This window comes from Pseudorasbora parva, chromosome 21, assembly GCF_024679245.1.
Source record: "Pseudorasbora parva isolate DD20220531a chromosome 21, ASM2467924v1, whole genome shotgun sequence".
Taxonomy (NCBI): Eukaryota; Metazoa; Chordata; class Actinopteri; order Cypriniformes; family Gobionidae; genus Pseudorasbora; species Pseudorasbora parva.
Window position 1 is genome coordinate 40,600,807 of NC_090192.1, and position 14,521 is coordinate 40,615,327.

At 39.4% G+C, this 14,521-nt stretch overlaps 1 protein-coding gene across 1 annotated transcript in view; it reads right to left on the bottom strand.

Annotated features, from left to right (window-relative positions):
- Positions 1 to 788: 788 nt before the first annotated feature.
- Positions 789 to 14,521, bottom strand: part of LOC137056313 (testican-2-like) — a 64,182-nt gene continuing 50,449 nt past the window's right edge. Inside the window, exons 3-10 of the mRNA XM_067430357.1 lie at positions 13,321 to 13,435; positions 10,363 to 10,468; positions 7,676 to 7,820; positions 7,376 to 7,495; positions 6,113 to 6,331; positions 3,267 to 3,329; positions 2,669 to 2,806; positions 789 to 2,584 (exon numbers count right to left, since the gene is read on the bottom strand). Coding sequence (XP_067286458.1) covers positions 2,445 to 2,584; positions 2,669 to 2,806; positions 3,267 to 3,329; positions 6,113 to 6,331; positions 7,376 to 7,495; positions 7,676 to 7,820; positions 10,363 to 10,468; positions 13,321 to 13,435 — 1,046 coding nt within the window. The 3' untranslated portion in view covers positions 789 to 2,444. The remainder of the gene's footprint in view (positions 2,585 to 2,668; positions 2,807 to 3,266; positions 3,330 to 6,112; positions 6,332 to 7,375; positions 7,496 to 7,675; positions 7,821 to 10,362; positions 10,469 to 13,320; positions 13,436 to 14,521) is intronic.

A 14,521-nucleotide genomic window follows, 5' to 3' on the forward strand; every position in this document is an offset into this window, starting at 1 on the left:
CATCAATTGTTTGTAAATATTTAAACTTTACATTTACGTTTATTATAACTATAACAGAAATCGACAGTCATAACCTCATGATTTGCAAACGCACAATTTACATTGACAAAGTGAGAATCAAAAACTAATTCATAAATACACAAGTATGTTTTCATATTTCTGAAGGTTGATATTTTAGGATTTTTTAGTTTATTATTCGTATATATTTGTAATTTAGAAGTAATGTATTTATTATAAATATATATTTGATAAGAGAAACTTGCAAACTCATTCATTTTGACAAAATATGATTAGCAAACAATTCATAAAATATGTATATTTCTGAAGTTTCTGAACGGATTCATATTTTTTGTGAATGTGAGAATTAGCTTACGTTTAAGATTATTATAAGTATATATTTGTAATTTAGAAGTAATGTATTTATTATAAATATATAAAGAAATTGACAAACTCGTAGCTTAATTCATATTCACAAAATATAATTTGCAAATGCAAAACCTAAGTATGTTTGCACATTTTATTATGACTTGATTTAGAGAATTAATTTCGAGAGTATTTTAGCGGCTCCATCACTGTGTTTGAAACTCTGAAGAGAATAAAGTGTTATAAACGTGAGATCTTTACACCTTACATTCTCTCACACACACACACACACACACACACACACATGTTGGTCTATGTGGTTTACAGGGACTCTCCATAGGCGTAATGGTTTTTATACTGTACAAACCGTATTTTCTATCCCCTTACACTGCCCCTAAACCTACCCACACACACACACACACACACACACACACACACATGTTGGTCTATGTGGTTTACAGGGACTCTCCATAGGTGTAATGGTTTTTATACTGTACAAACCGTATTTTCTATCCCCTTACACTGCCCCTAAACCTACCCATCACACACACACACACACACACACACACTGCCCCTAAACCTACCCATCACAGGAAACATTCTGCATTTTTACTTTCTCAAAAAATCATCATTTAGTATGTTTTTAAGGCCATTTGAATTATGAGGACATTTGATATGTCCCCATAAACCACCTTTATAGTGTAATACCAGTGTAATACCCATGTAGTTATACAAATTTGTGTCCTCATAAACCACATAAACAGGCTCTCACACACACACACACACACACACAGATGAACATCTGTACAGTGAGTGTTTCACTTGATCTCTGAGGTTTATAAACTGTGAGGAACAAGGTTTTTTTGCATAAATCAGCTCAAATAAATCATAATACCCTGTTAATGGTGATGTGTCTGTGGACGTCAACACACAGATTTCAAGTTTGAGTCTCCGAACGAGGATGTCCGTGTTAAAGAGGTCATATTATGCTTTATATATTTTATAACTTCCTTTAGTGTGTGATGTTGCTGTTAGTTTTTCTCTCTATCAGTTTCAGTATCCCTGAACCCCTGAACCGCCTCCATCTCATCACATTGTAATAATTCTTACGCAGAATAAAGGAGCTTAGAATAAATAAGTTGCGACACGCTCTGATCTCGCCGTCACGCGGTTCGCTCTCAATGGTTCCTAACAGCTGTGGGATTCAGCAGGATAGACCGCAGCGTCACTATAGTGCCATTTCTGGTCAATATTAACACTATGTGAAGAGCTCTTTTCCAAAATGCGATAAACACCAAAAAATAAAATAAAAAAACGTTTGAGTTTGTCATGCCAATTTGCTGTGCACTGAACCTATTCTCTACTCCATCAATCTTTGGTGCCAACTCGTTATATTTCCTTTAAATGTACCGCAAGATGCAGTTTCTTTCCACACCGCCATAAGCACCACGCTTTTTTAGCCTAAATGCGATATATCCTCTCGTCTTTGAAAATAAAAGTGGCCTTTTCGATCAAGCTGCGGTGCCCCGCAAACACGATCCCAGCGAACAGCGATTCTTACCGGCAGTCTACTGAGGGCCGATTTCTTGTACAGCCTTTTTTATTTTAAGTTAAAAGGAACATGAAACTGTTAGTTGTTCGTTTAGAACTATTGGTCGCTCAATGACACACTTTACTTCCGGTATCCTCAGTTCCTATGGAAGTCTATAGGAGTGCTGTAACTGTTTTTCAACAGATCTGGTTAGTAGTCTGTTGAAACGGTTATAGTAAGGGGCGGGACATTTCCCAAACACCAATCACAACACACTGCTCCAGCCGACCAATCAGAGCGCAGTGTGCTTTTCCGAGGGCGGGGCTTCATACAGACAGGAACTAAACAGAGTTACTGACAGACTTGGAAGAGAGGAGCCGCAACAATGGAGAATATGAGGAAATTATGTCTGTAAACCTGTTCTAGACTGTCAAAGTGCATAATATGGCCTCTTTACACTAGTTGGGAAATTATTGACACTAAAATATAATGTTTGAGGAAGCGTAGAACGGGTCAGTGCGCCGGGTCATCCGATCACATGATGGGTTTTTTACCAGATGTATCCACCATCATCACTCTCTCCCTCCTCCTCCTCTTCCTCTTCTTCCTCTCCGTTCTCCTCTGTGTCTTTCTCCTCCTCGTCTTCCCAGCCAACGCCGCTGCTGAAATCTCCAGACGTGAGCAGCTCGTCTACACACACACACATTCAGTCACTGAACGGGTATTGTAACGGAGACGTGAGAGCGATTCACGCTGATTCCTGCTGTCACTCACCGCAGTCTGGGTTTCCATGGATACGTGACCCGGTGACCTCTGACCCGTGAGGGTCGACGCACCAGCACTCGTCTCGGCTGCGGTCGCACTGGAGCTTCCTGTAGTAGCCGTCCTCATCACAGCTGGGGATGAACACGCCTGTACACACACACATATACACACACACACATACAACGATTTTCATAGATGTAATTCAATTTTTATACTGTACAATTTTATCCCCCTTCAAAAAAATCACTTAGTCATATTTATTCGCTTTATCTCATGGGGAACTAATGTCCCACAAGAACAATGATTTTGAATACTGCCATAATTTTGTCAAATTTAGCTGACCATACACACACACAATAAACAAACACACTCTCACTCACTCACTCTCTCTCACACACACTCAGACACTCACACTCTCTCTCTCACACACACACACTAAAAAAACACACTCACACAGACACTCACTCACACACACACCTCTGCTCCTGCATCGGTTCAAGTGTATTTATCTGTATTTATAGTTCAGTGTGTGTGTGTGTGTGTGTGTGTGTGTGTGTGTGTGTGTGTGTGTGTGTGTGTGTGTGTGTGTGTGTGTGTGTGTGTGTACCTAGTTTCCTCTTAGACGCCTCCTGTATCTGGATCCTCTCGATTTCAGCCAAACATGGAGGCTCTGTGAAAACATGACGCGATTAAGAGATGGCCAATGGCAGCAGACCATCCCTCATATCACACATATTTATATTCATTTCACTATTGCTAAGCGGTTAAAAACAAACAAAAACACAACCATTTATTACTGTAAAATGCTTTTTTAAATATTATATTCTGCAGTGAATGTTAGTTTTTTGCCCATCAACTCATAATTTTAGTGATGGAGATTCCTGATGTACGGAGCCGCACATGACATGCAGTAAAAAACGAGAAGGCAAATCCTTTTTCTATTTAGTTCCCTTGATTTATGAATACTGCGCATGTTTGACTATTTAGTTCCCTTGATTTATAAATAGTACGCAAGTTTTACTATTTCATTCCCTCGATTTATAAATAGTGCGCACGTTTTAGTATTTTTTTTTCTCGATTTATAGTGCGCACGTTTTATTATTTCGTTCCCTCGGTTTATAAATAGTGCGCACGTTTTATTATTTCGTTCCCTCGGTTTATAAATAGTGCGCACGTTTTATTATTTCGTTCCCTCGGTTTATAAATAGTGCGCACGTTTTATTATTTCGTTCCCTCGGTTTATAAATAGTGCGCACGTTTTATTATTTCGTTCCCTCGGTTTATAAATAGTGCGCACGTTTTATTATTTCGTTCCCTCGGTTTATAAATAGTGCGCACGTTTTATTATTTCGTTCCCTCGGTTTATAAATAGTGCGCACGTTTTACTATTTCGTTCCCTCGGTTTATAAATAGTGTGCACGTTTTACTATTTCGTTCCCTCGGTTTATAAATAGTGTGCACGTTTTACTATTTCGTTCCCTCGGTTTATAAATAGTGTGCACGTTTTACTATTTCGTTCCCTCGGTTTATAAATAGTGCGCTCGTTTTACTATTTCGTTCCCTGAATTTATAAATAGTGTGCACGTTTTACTATTTCGTTCCCTCGATTTATAAATAGTGTGCACGTTTTACTATTTCGTTCCCTCGGTTTATAAATAGTGTGCACGTTTTACTATTTCGTTACCTCGATTTGCTAAATAGTGCGCACGTTTTACTATTTCGTTCCCTGAATTTATAAATAGTGCGCACGTTTTACTATTTCGTTCCCTGAATTTATAAATAGTGCGCTCGTTTTAGTATTTCGTTACCTCGATTTATAAATAGTGCGCACGTTTTGCTATTTCGTTCCCTTGATTTGTAAATAGTGCGCTCGTTTTCCCATTGCGTTCCCTCGATTTATAAATACTGCGCATGTTTTACTATTTAGTTCCTTTGATTTATAAATAGTGCGCTCGTTTTAGTATTTCGTTCCCTCAATTTATAAATAGTGTGCACGTTTTAGTATTTTTTTTTCTCGATTTATAAATAGTGCGCACGTTTTACTATTTCGTTACCTCGATTTGCTAAATCGTGCGGACGTTTTACGATTTTGTTCCCTCGATTTATAAATAGTGCGCTCGTTTTAGTATTTCGTTCCCTCAATTTATAAATAGTGCGCACGTTTTAGTATTTTTTTTTCTCGATTTATAAATAGTGCGCACGTTTTACTATTTCGTTACCTCGATTTGCTAAATCGTGCGCACGTTTTACGATTTTGTTCCCTCGATTTATAAATAGTGCGCACGTTTTACTATTTCGTTACCTCGATTTGCTAAATCGTGCGCACGTTTTACGATTTTGTTCCCTCGATTTATAAATAGTGCGCACGTTTTATTATTTCGTTCCCTCGGTTTATAAATAGTGTGCACGTTTTGCTATTTCGTTCCCTCGATTTATAAATCGTGTGCACGTTTTACTATTTCGTTCCCTAGATTTATAAATAGTGCGCACGTTTTACTATTTCGTTCCCTCGATTTATAAATAGTGCGCACGTTTTGCTATTTCGTTCCCTCGATTTATAAATAGTGCGCACGTTTTAGTATTTCGTTCCCTGAATTTATAAATACTGTGCACTTTTTACTATTTCGTTCCCTCGATTTATAAATAGTGCGCACGTTTTGCTATTTCGTTCCCTCGATTTATAAATAGTGCGCACGTTTTGCTATTTCATTCCCTCGATTTATAAATAGTGCGCACGTTTTGCTATTTCGTTCCCTCGATTTATAAATAGTGCGCACGTTTTGCTATTTCATTCCCTCGATTTATAAATAGTGCGCACGTTTTGCTATTTCGTTCCCTCGGTTTATAAATAGTGCGCACGTTTTAGTATTTTGTTTCCTCGATTTATAAATAGTGCGCACGTTTTACTATTTCGTTCCCTCGATTTATAAATAGTGCGCACGTTTTGCTATTTCGTTCCCTCGATTTATAAATAGTGCGCACGTTTTGCTATTTCATTCCCTCGATTTATAAATAGTGCGCACGTTTTAGTATTTCGTTCCCTGAATTTATAAATACTGTGCACTTTTTACTATTTCGTTCCCTCGATTTATAAATAGTGTGCACGTTTTACTATTTTTTTTCTCGATTTATAGTGCGCACGTTTTAGTATTTCGTTCCCTCGGTTTATAAATAGTGCGCACGTTTTAGTATTTTGTTTCCTCGATTTATAAATAGTGCGCACGTTTTACTATTTCATTCCCTTGATTTATAAATCGTGCGCACGTTTAACTAATTTGTTCCCTCAATTTATAAATAGTGCACACGTTTAACTAAGTAGTTCTCTCTATTTACTAAATCGTGCGCACAATTTACCTTTTTTTTCTTGCATGTCATGTAGGGGGTTCCGTACTGATGATATGAGGCCTGTAAACGGTTGTAAATGTAGAGATTGCTCAGAGGATGAAGACTCACTCTCTCTCCAGAAGCACAGGCACCATTCGGCCGTGGAAACCTTCCCGTCTCTGTAAGAGTCGCACGAGTTGAAGAACGGCCGGATACACACTTCATACTTCTCCAGGTTAATGGCGTCCAGCTCCGACTGATCCAGGAACAGGTCATTACTGACGTCCAGCTTGGAGAACATCCAGCCGATGGAGTCCTTACAGCCGGCCACAAGGCCCCGATCAAACACTGCAGGAGCGAGGGATCCAGAATGCGGTTCTAATGTAATGCTCATGCACAAAATGTGATTTAAACGTGTGATGAACTGTTTTTATTTCAAATAATGACGTTCGTGTGGTTTTTACATTCATAAACATCATAACTAATCAGTAATAGGCTATTTTCTGCACTGGTTTTGAGGCTCTCTCCTGGTTTTGATGGGCGTGTCACTGGAGACTTGGAAGTAAACGCCCACAGCTAGGATTGGATAAGATTTGCATATTTAATGAGCTTCAGCTCCCCATGTCAGTTCACATGAGGGATTGTTTTGAAAGCGGCATCAGAATGATTCTCTCGATCAAAGGGCTCGTAAACGTCTTTATCTAACACACATAATGATTTATTTCTCATCCACCCACGATTGATTGGAATATTACTTTTGTATTACTTGGTCCACACAATCGGTTGGTATAAGTGCGAACTATTCCTGGTTGTGGAAGAACACAGTTGCTGCATAAGCTTCCTTCGGATCCTAATATTAGGAATGAGTGATTGAACTTTATTTTTAATGAAGTTCCAGCTCACTTGGGGAAGACATTATACGCGTTCGCTTCATTTCACTGCAGGATCGTTTGTTAACAAGTCTCAGGTCGAGCTGGATTTGCAGACATATTGAGATTAAAACACAATGCTGTGCTTTTATATTGGATCCGACAGGAATGGTGCAACACACTTATGTGAGTAAAACGTCTTTTTTATATGTAATAGTATTGCATTTTTATAGATCGTTTTGCTTATGTGTACGTAACTAACAGAACATACCTTTAGCACGCTGGACTCAGACATGTATTGGTCAGGGCTCGCAAAGCCCAACGTCCCGGGTTGTGTGTTTTCCAGACGGGCTACCAAAACGGAAGCCCGTCGGCCGATGAATCTCAAATAGTGAAATAGTGAAATAATATTCCTTTCTTGAACTGTGCTGTTCACTCTCACTTGACTTGACATTTGAAGGGCGTGCACGCACGTGTGTGTGTGTGTGTGTGTGTGTGTGTGTGTGTGTTTGTGTGTGGTCACCTGACGCTGTGGCCTGTCCTTGTCTTCCAGAGTTGTTCTGTTTCGCATTTCCGTGTAGAAGCTGAAACCAGTCTCTGAGTCTGTCGCCCAAATCGGCCAAATCCTGACTGGTGCAGATCTCTGCAGAGACAGCAAATAAAGACTCGACTCTAATGCGTGAACTATCCCCGCAGCGGCACTTTAATAATGCAGAGGAACAATAAACTCACTTAAATGCATTAAAATTTAAACTAACTAGGCTTTATAAAACATGCATGCTTGAACTGGCTTTGCCATCAGATGTGATGTTCATGAGCTGACCTGGTGTGTGTTCATGGGAAGTCTCCAAATTCGTCTTCATCTTGGGATCTGCTTTAGGAACTTCAGCAGCAAAGCAAGGACATAAACCAGAACACAGAACGGACAGATCCTTCCCCGCCAAACACGCCTGCTGCTCCAGCTTACACTGATCACACACACACAAACATGTTTGTTTTTGTGACATGTGGACATTCCATAGGCGTAATGGTTTTCATAATGTACAAACTGTGTTTTCTATCCTCTTACACTGCCCCTAAACCTACCCATCACACACACACACACACACAGCCACTAAACCTACCCATCACAGGAAACATTCTGCATTTTTACTTTCTCATAAAAACTCCTCCTGTGTGATTTATAAGCCTTTTGAAAAGTGGGGACATGGGTAATGTCCTCATATTTCACCCTCTCCTGTAATACCTGTGTCATACCCATGGCATTATACACATTTGTGTCCTCATATGTCACAAAAACATGCCCACACACACACGCTCATGCTCACACTCACAGAGAGAGAGAGTGAAATAGCTGCAGTGTGTCTCAAAGCAACAATGCGATTCATAATTAAGCCGGTCTGAAAGGCTGAAGATGCTTGTTCAGGGTTCAGGATGGAGAGCGAATGCCTTCAGAGTTAGCACTAATGTTTCTCATCCTGCTAAAAGGCTTTTGATTATCAGACTTCAGCAAACAAACGGATATTCAACAAAGGGCTTATCACACACGCTCCTCCTTCTGCAGTTTAAAATAAATGCATTTAAAAAAGTTAATCTATAAAATAAATAAATACATTTAAAATAGAGTAAATATATAAATAAATAAAAATAGAATAATTATATGAAAAATACACTTAAAATAATGCATATATATATATATATATATATATATATATATATATATATATATATATATATATAATGTAATTTTATTTAATAAATATATTTAAAATAAAGTAAATGAATCAATACACTTTAAATAAATAAATAAAAGTAAATATATAAATGAATAAAAATAAAATAATTCCATAAAATAAATACATTTAAAATAATGTAAATATATAAATAAATACATTTTAAATAAAGTAAATCTATAAATACATTCAAACTAAATAATTATATAAAATAAGTTCATCTTTAAAACAAATAGGCCTACATTTAAAATAACGTAATTATATAAAATTAATGCATACATGTAAACGAAAGCAAATGAATAAATTCATTTAAAAAGTCTATTTATAAACTAAAATAAATACATTTAAAATAACGTGAATCTAAAAATAAATTTTAAATAACAATTCTATTAAATAAACAAATACATTTAAAACAAAGTAAATTAATGAATCCACTTAAAATAAAGAAAATCTATAAAAACCGTAATCTATGTAAAAAAGTACATTTAACACAAAAAAAGTTAATCTATAAATAAATACATGTATACATTTCAACTAAAAACAATAAAAATAAAACACATAAAATATCTTTGTATTTGTTTTACGTGCATGTCAACCGATCGCAGAGAACCGTGAACGTGATTTTGTTGTGAAATTATTGAAATATTAAAGGGTTACTTCAGCGATTAGCATATGGCTTTGTATCAGTAGAAACCCTGGAGTATATTCAAATGATTGTGCTTTCCCCCCTCATATCCCCCTGAGACGAGAGATTTATGCATTTTATTTCTGGAAAAATTCCTCCCATGACGCAAATATAGTCAATTTGCGCCATCGGAGGAATTGTTGGCTAGACGCTAAAGACTACAGCCAGCAGAGGGAGCCATTTCCTCATGTTTTCAACTCGTGCGTGGGGATGGAGATCACACTCACAGCTCAGCTCAGGCATAACTGAACTGATTTTATGAAGATGAACGCGGTGGTGGGAAAGTAAAAGTGATTCAGTAGCGGTGGCTGTGGGAGTGGCCTCACAGGGCAGCGAAGCATTCTGGGAATTGTAGTCTTTAATCCCCATGAGACAAAAATACATTGTCTGTATTTTCTCAGTCTAGAAAGCATCAAATTCAAAAATAATTTTACATTTCTACTACATTGATGACCCAGTTTAAATACAGATTCATCTCCCCAGCGCTGAAGTACTCCTTTAACTTGATTTGAAGTAAATATTTGAGCTCAATAAAGGACGCGTCGTAAATCTTGACTGCTAGTGATGGAGCGTCAGCTTCACGTCCACTCGCCGACCTTTACGCCACACCTTTATCTCAGAAATCGATGGATGAGCAGCGTTCTTGGACACAGGATAAACGTGTGTGTGTGTGTGTGTGTGTGTGTGTGCGAAAGAGAGAGGATCACTGCCGGCTCTCCTCCTGGTGACTGTATTGATTCATGCACTGTTTTTAATTTTGACCTTGTGAGCAAGAGACAGAAAATTCTCTCTCTCTCTCTCTCTCATTCTCTCTCTCTCTCTCTCTCTCTCTCTCTCTCTCTCTCTCTCTCTCTCTCGTTCTCTCTCTCTCTCCCTCTCTCGTTCTCTCTCTCTCTCTCTCTCTCTCTCTCTCTCTCTCTCGTTCTCTCTCTCTCTCGTTCTCTCTCTCTCTCGTTCTCTCTCTCTCATCTGAATGAGCAATCGTTGTTTCCTGTGGTCACCCCTATAAATATTTGATCTGGTTCCAGCTCAAGCCTTGATGTTCTCACTGACGCGGAGTTTGTGTGTGTGTGTGTGTGTGTGTGTGTGTACCTGTGAGGCGTAGTTGTGTCCGTCCGATCCGCACACAGGTGTCGAGGGTGTCAGTGAACAGGGTTTACAGCCGTTATCATGAGGCTTCAGTCCAGACTGTCTGATTCTACAGCAAACACAAAACAAACACATCAATCCGACACTTTCTGCTCTGAAATATTGGGCTTCAACAAGACCAGCAATGCTCTTTGATATACTTATATACTATATTGCCAAAAGTATTGTGATGGGGAACTCAAGCGTGGGGCCGTGATAGGTTGCCACCTGAGCAATAAGTCCATTCCTGACATTTCCTCACTACTAAATATTCCACGCTCAACTGTTAGTGGGATTAGAACAAAGTGGAAGCCATTGGGAACAACAGCAACTCAGCCACAAAGTGTTAAATCCCAGAGCGGGGTCAGCGCATGCTGAGGGTCACAGTGCGGAGAAGTCACCAACTTTCTGCAGAGTCCGTAGCTCCAGACCTTCAGACTTCTGTGGCCTTCAGATGAGCTCAAGAACAGCGGAGAGAGCTTCATGGAATGGTTTCCACGGCCGAGCAGCTCATCCAAGCCTTACATCACCAAGAGCAATGCAAAGTGTGGGATGCAGTGGAGTAAAGCAGCCGCCACTGGACTCTAGACCAATCACGCTTCAGTCTGACAATCCCATGGACGAGTCTGGGTTTGGCGGTCGCCAGGAGAACGGGACTTGCCTGACTGCATTGTGCCAAGTGTAAAGTTTGGTGGAGGGGGGATTATGGGGTGGGGTTGTTTTTCAGGGGTTGGCCCCTTAGTTCCAGTGAAAGGAACTCTTAAAGGTCCTGTTCTTCATGATCCCATCTTTCAAACTTTAGTTAGTGTGTAATGTTGCTGTTGGAGCATAAATAATAAACCTGTAAAATTATAACGCTCAAAGTTCAATGCCAGGCGAGATATTTTATTTAACAGAAGTTCCCTTTCAAAGCCTACAGCGAGCGGCCGGTTTGGACTACACCGCTGCACTTCCTGCTGTGATGACGTCACTAGAACCGTTTGTTGACTAAAGCTCTGCCCACAAGGACACGGAAAATAGGGGGCGTGGTCTTGGCGGGACCTTTCCGGCCCAAGAAGCGCTGGCCCAATCAGAACTCGTTACGTGTTTCTGAAGGAGGGACTTCATAGCACAAGGAAATCATCAGGCCGTTTTTAGGACAGAGGAAACAGCGCTGTACAGATAAGACAATTGTGTGAAAAATACTGTGTTTTTACACGCGAAACATGAACTCATGTTATATTGCACACTGTAAACATAATCAAAGCTTCGAAAACACACGAAAAACGGGACCTTTAATGCTTTACCAAGACATTTTGGACAATTTCATGCTCCCAACTTTGTGGGATTAGTTTGGGGACGGCCCCTTCCTGTCCCAGCATGACTCCATAAACATCTGAAATAATACTGTTTGAAATGGAATAGTTTGCATGTGTGTTTTTATGGAGTATCATATTGGATACATCCGGTTTTTATGGCTCATATAGTCAGTTATAATGAGAATATGGAGGAAAACCAGCAACATTTTATTCAGAAATCCAAAATTAGCAAAAATATGTAATATGCTGATATTTAAATGGATGAAATTCTGATCTTTCTAACAGTACAGCAGATACTAACATAAAATTATAATATCTGCCAATATTATGTCTTAGTAAGATGATATGAATCAGTGCAGATTTTGACGGGGATTATAAGATATTCCACAGAAGATTTAATGACTGAATCACATGCTCTGAAGCTTCATCTCTGCAGATGTTATAATGTGCATTTATGAATGAATGTCCTTTTAAACTGAAGCACAAATGAATGTGCTGTAGTGAGCGCTGGTAATGGATCGGGTCGCCGTGTGTATTAAACACAGAACAGAAGAGTGTATGGAGCCATTGATCTGTGTGTGACTATTCATCATCCATCTGATCCGCAGAGCTCTGGTGTAATCGGAACAAACTAATGGGTCAGAACATTATAACCCGCCGCATCCGGATCTGTCGAGACAGCCGTTTGTCTCTTGTGTGATTGTGTGTGAGTGAGTGAGCGTGTGTATGTTAGTTTCATTACCTCCGTCTGTGTCTGTGTGTGTGTGTATGTGTATGTGTATGTGTGTGTGAGAGTGAGTGAGTGAGTGAGTGAGTGAGTGAGTGAGTGAGTGAGTGAGTGTGTGTGTGTGAGTGAATGAGTACTGTCATTACCTCTCTCTGTGTGTGTGTGTGTGTGTGTGTGTGTCTGTACTGTCATTACCTCTGTGTGTGTGTGTGTGTGTGTGTGTGTGTGTGTGTGTGTGTGTGTGTGTGTGTGTGAGCCTGTTTATATGGTTTATGAGGACACAAATTTGTATAACTACATGGGTATTACACTGGTATTACACTATAAATGTGGTTTATGAGGACATATCAAATGTCCTCATAATTCAAATGGCCTTAAAAACATACTAAATGATGATTTTTCGAGAAAGTAAAAATGCAGAATGTTTCCTGTGATGGGTAGGTTTAGGGGCAGTGTGTGTGTGTGTGTGTGTGTGTGTGTGTGTGTGTGTGTGTGTGTGTGATGGGTAGGTTTAGGGGCAGTGTAAGGGGATAGAAAATACGGTTTGTACAGTATAAAAACCATTACGCCTATGGAGAGTCCCTGTAAACCACATAGACTAACATGTGTGTGTGTGTGTGTGTGTGTGTGTGTGTGTGTGTGTCTTATTTCTCATATAAATATCAGCATTCACCAAATTGCATATTTTTTGCGCAGACTATTCAAGCCATAAAAGTCTGATGTATTAATTATGATACTCAACAAAAAACACATGCAAACTTCTTTTTGATATTTAGTCAAAATGTTCAATTAACTTACCAATTTAAAAAAGTATTTTTCCATGTGTCAGGCTTTACAGGGAGAGGGTCAGAGAGAAGCGGGAAATGGTCAATCCAGATTAAACGGAGCGAGACTCACCTGTGCTCCAGTTTCTTGCGGTTCACACACATGGCTCTCTGGTAGCCCTGGGCCACACACACCTTATGACGGCTGCACTTCACCTTCTGACACGGATCCTTCGTGGTATCCAGACCTGCGAAAGCGGACAGTGAGATCCTGAAGTCGACATGTAAAGTTATTCTCTATAGTAGTGTTCCTGAACTCCTGAAACGCCTCCATCTTGAGTTTCTTCCGGGAACCAACACATCACAATATTCCTCATTATAATAATTAATGCGCAGAATAAAGGGGCGGGGCCTGGTTAGGTTAGTTCTAAAATCACTCCACTGGCTTCCTGTGTCGTTCAGGATCGAGTACAAGATCTCTCTCCTTACCCACCAGTGCATCCATGGTGATGCTCCCTCGTATCTTAAGGAACTCCTCACCACACAAACAGCCACTCGTAACCTCCGCTCTGTTTCGCTGTATCGCTTTAAAACTCCCACAGCCAATCTCCGTACTCTGGGGGATCGGGCCTTCTGCTCTTCAGCCCCCAGTCTGTGGAACGCTCTCCCTGACCACCTGCGGACTCCACAGACTATAGATGCTTTTAAGCGTGGTCTTAAAAACCACCTTTTTAGCAGAGCTTTTAATTGACTTGTTACTTCTTTATTTTATTTTATTTTCCAGTTTTATTTATTTTATTTTATTAATTTATTTATTTATTGTTGTTGATTGTTTTTTAATTCTGTAGCACTTTGAGATTTTGTTTAATATAAAGTCCATTATAAATAAAATTTATTATTATTATTAGTTAGTCGTGTTGAAACCATAGACTAAAAAAATATGGCCGTAGTGTCCATGACGTCACCCATAGGATTCCAATAAGCCGTTCTGAAGCGTAAAGTAGAGGCGAGCTGGGCGTCGCCATCTTGCGAGTCATCGCGAGTCACTCCGGATAACAGAAAATGGGAAAAGAGGCGGGGCGTGGGCGGAGCTTAGGTGATGCAATGACTATAGACGGCGGATAAATGGCTATCCACCTGTCACTCAAAGTAATCACGCCCTTAATTATGCAGAACTTTAAGGCTTTATATAACGTAAACAAATGAGTTATAAAAAAAATTCACCCCCCTCACAGTCGTCATGACGGGCAAAATTAGCCGTATAGACCAAAACCACAATTTGTCCCAGACTGTAAACATGTTTTATTCTGCTGTAAAGTTGGGCATTTTAACAT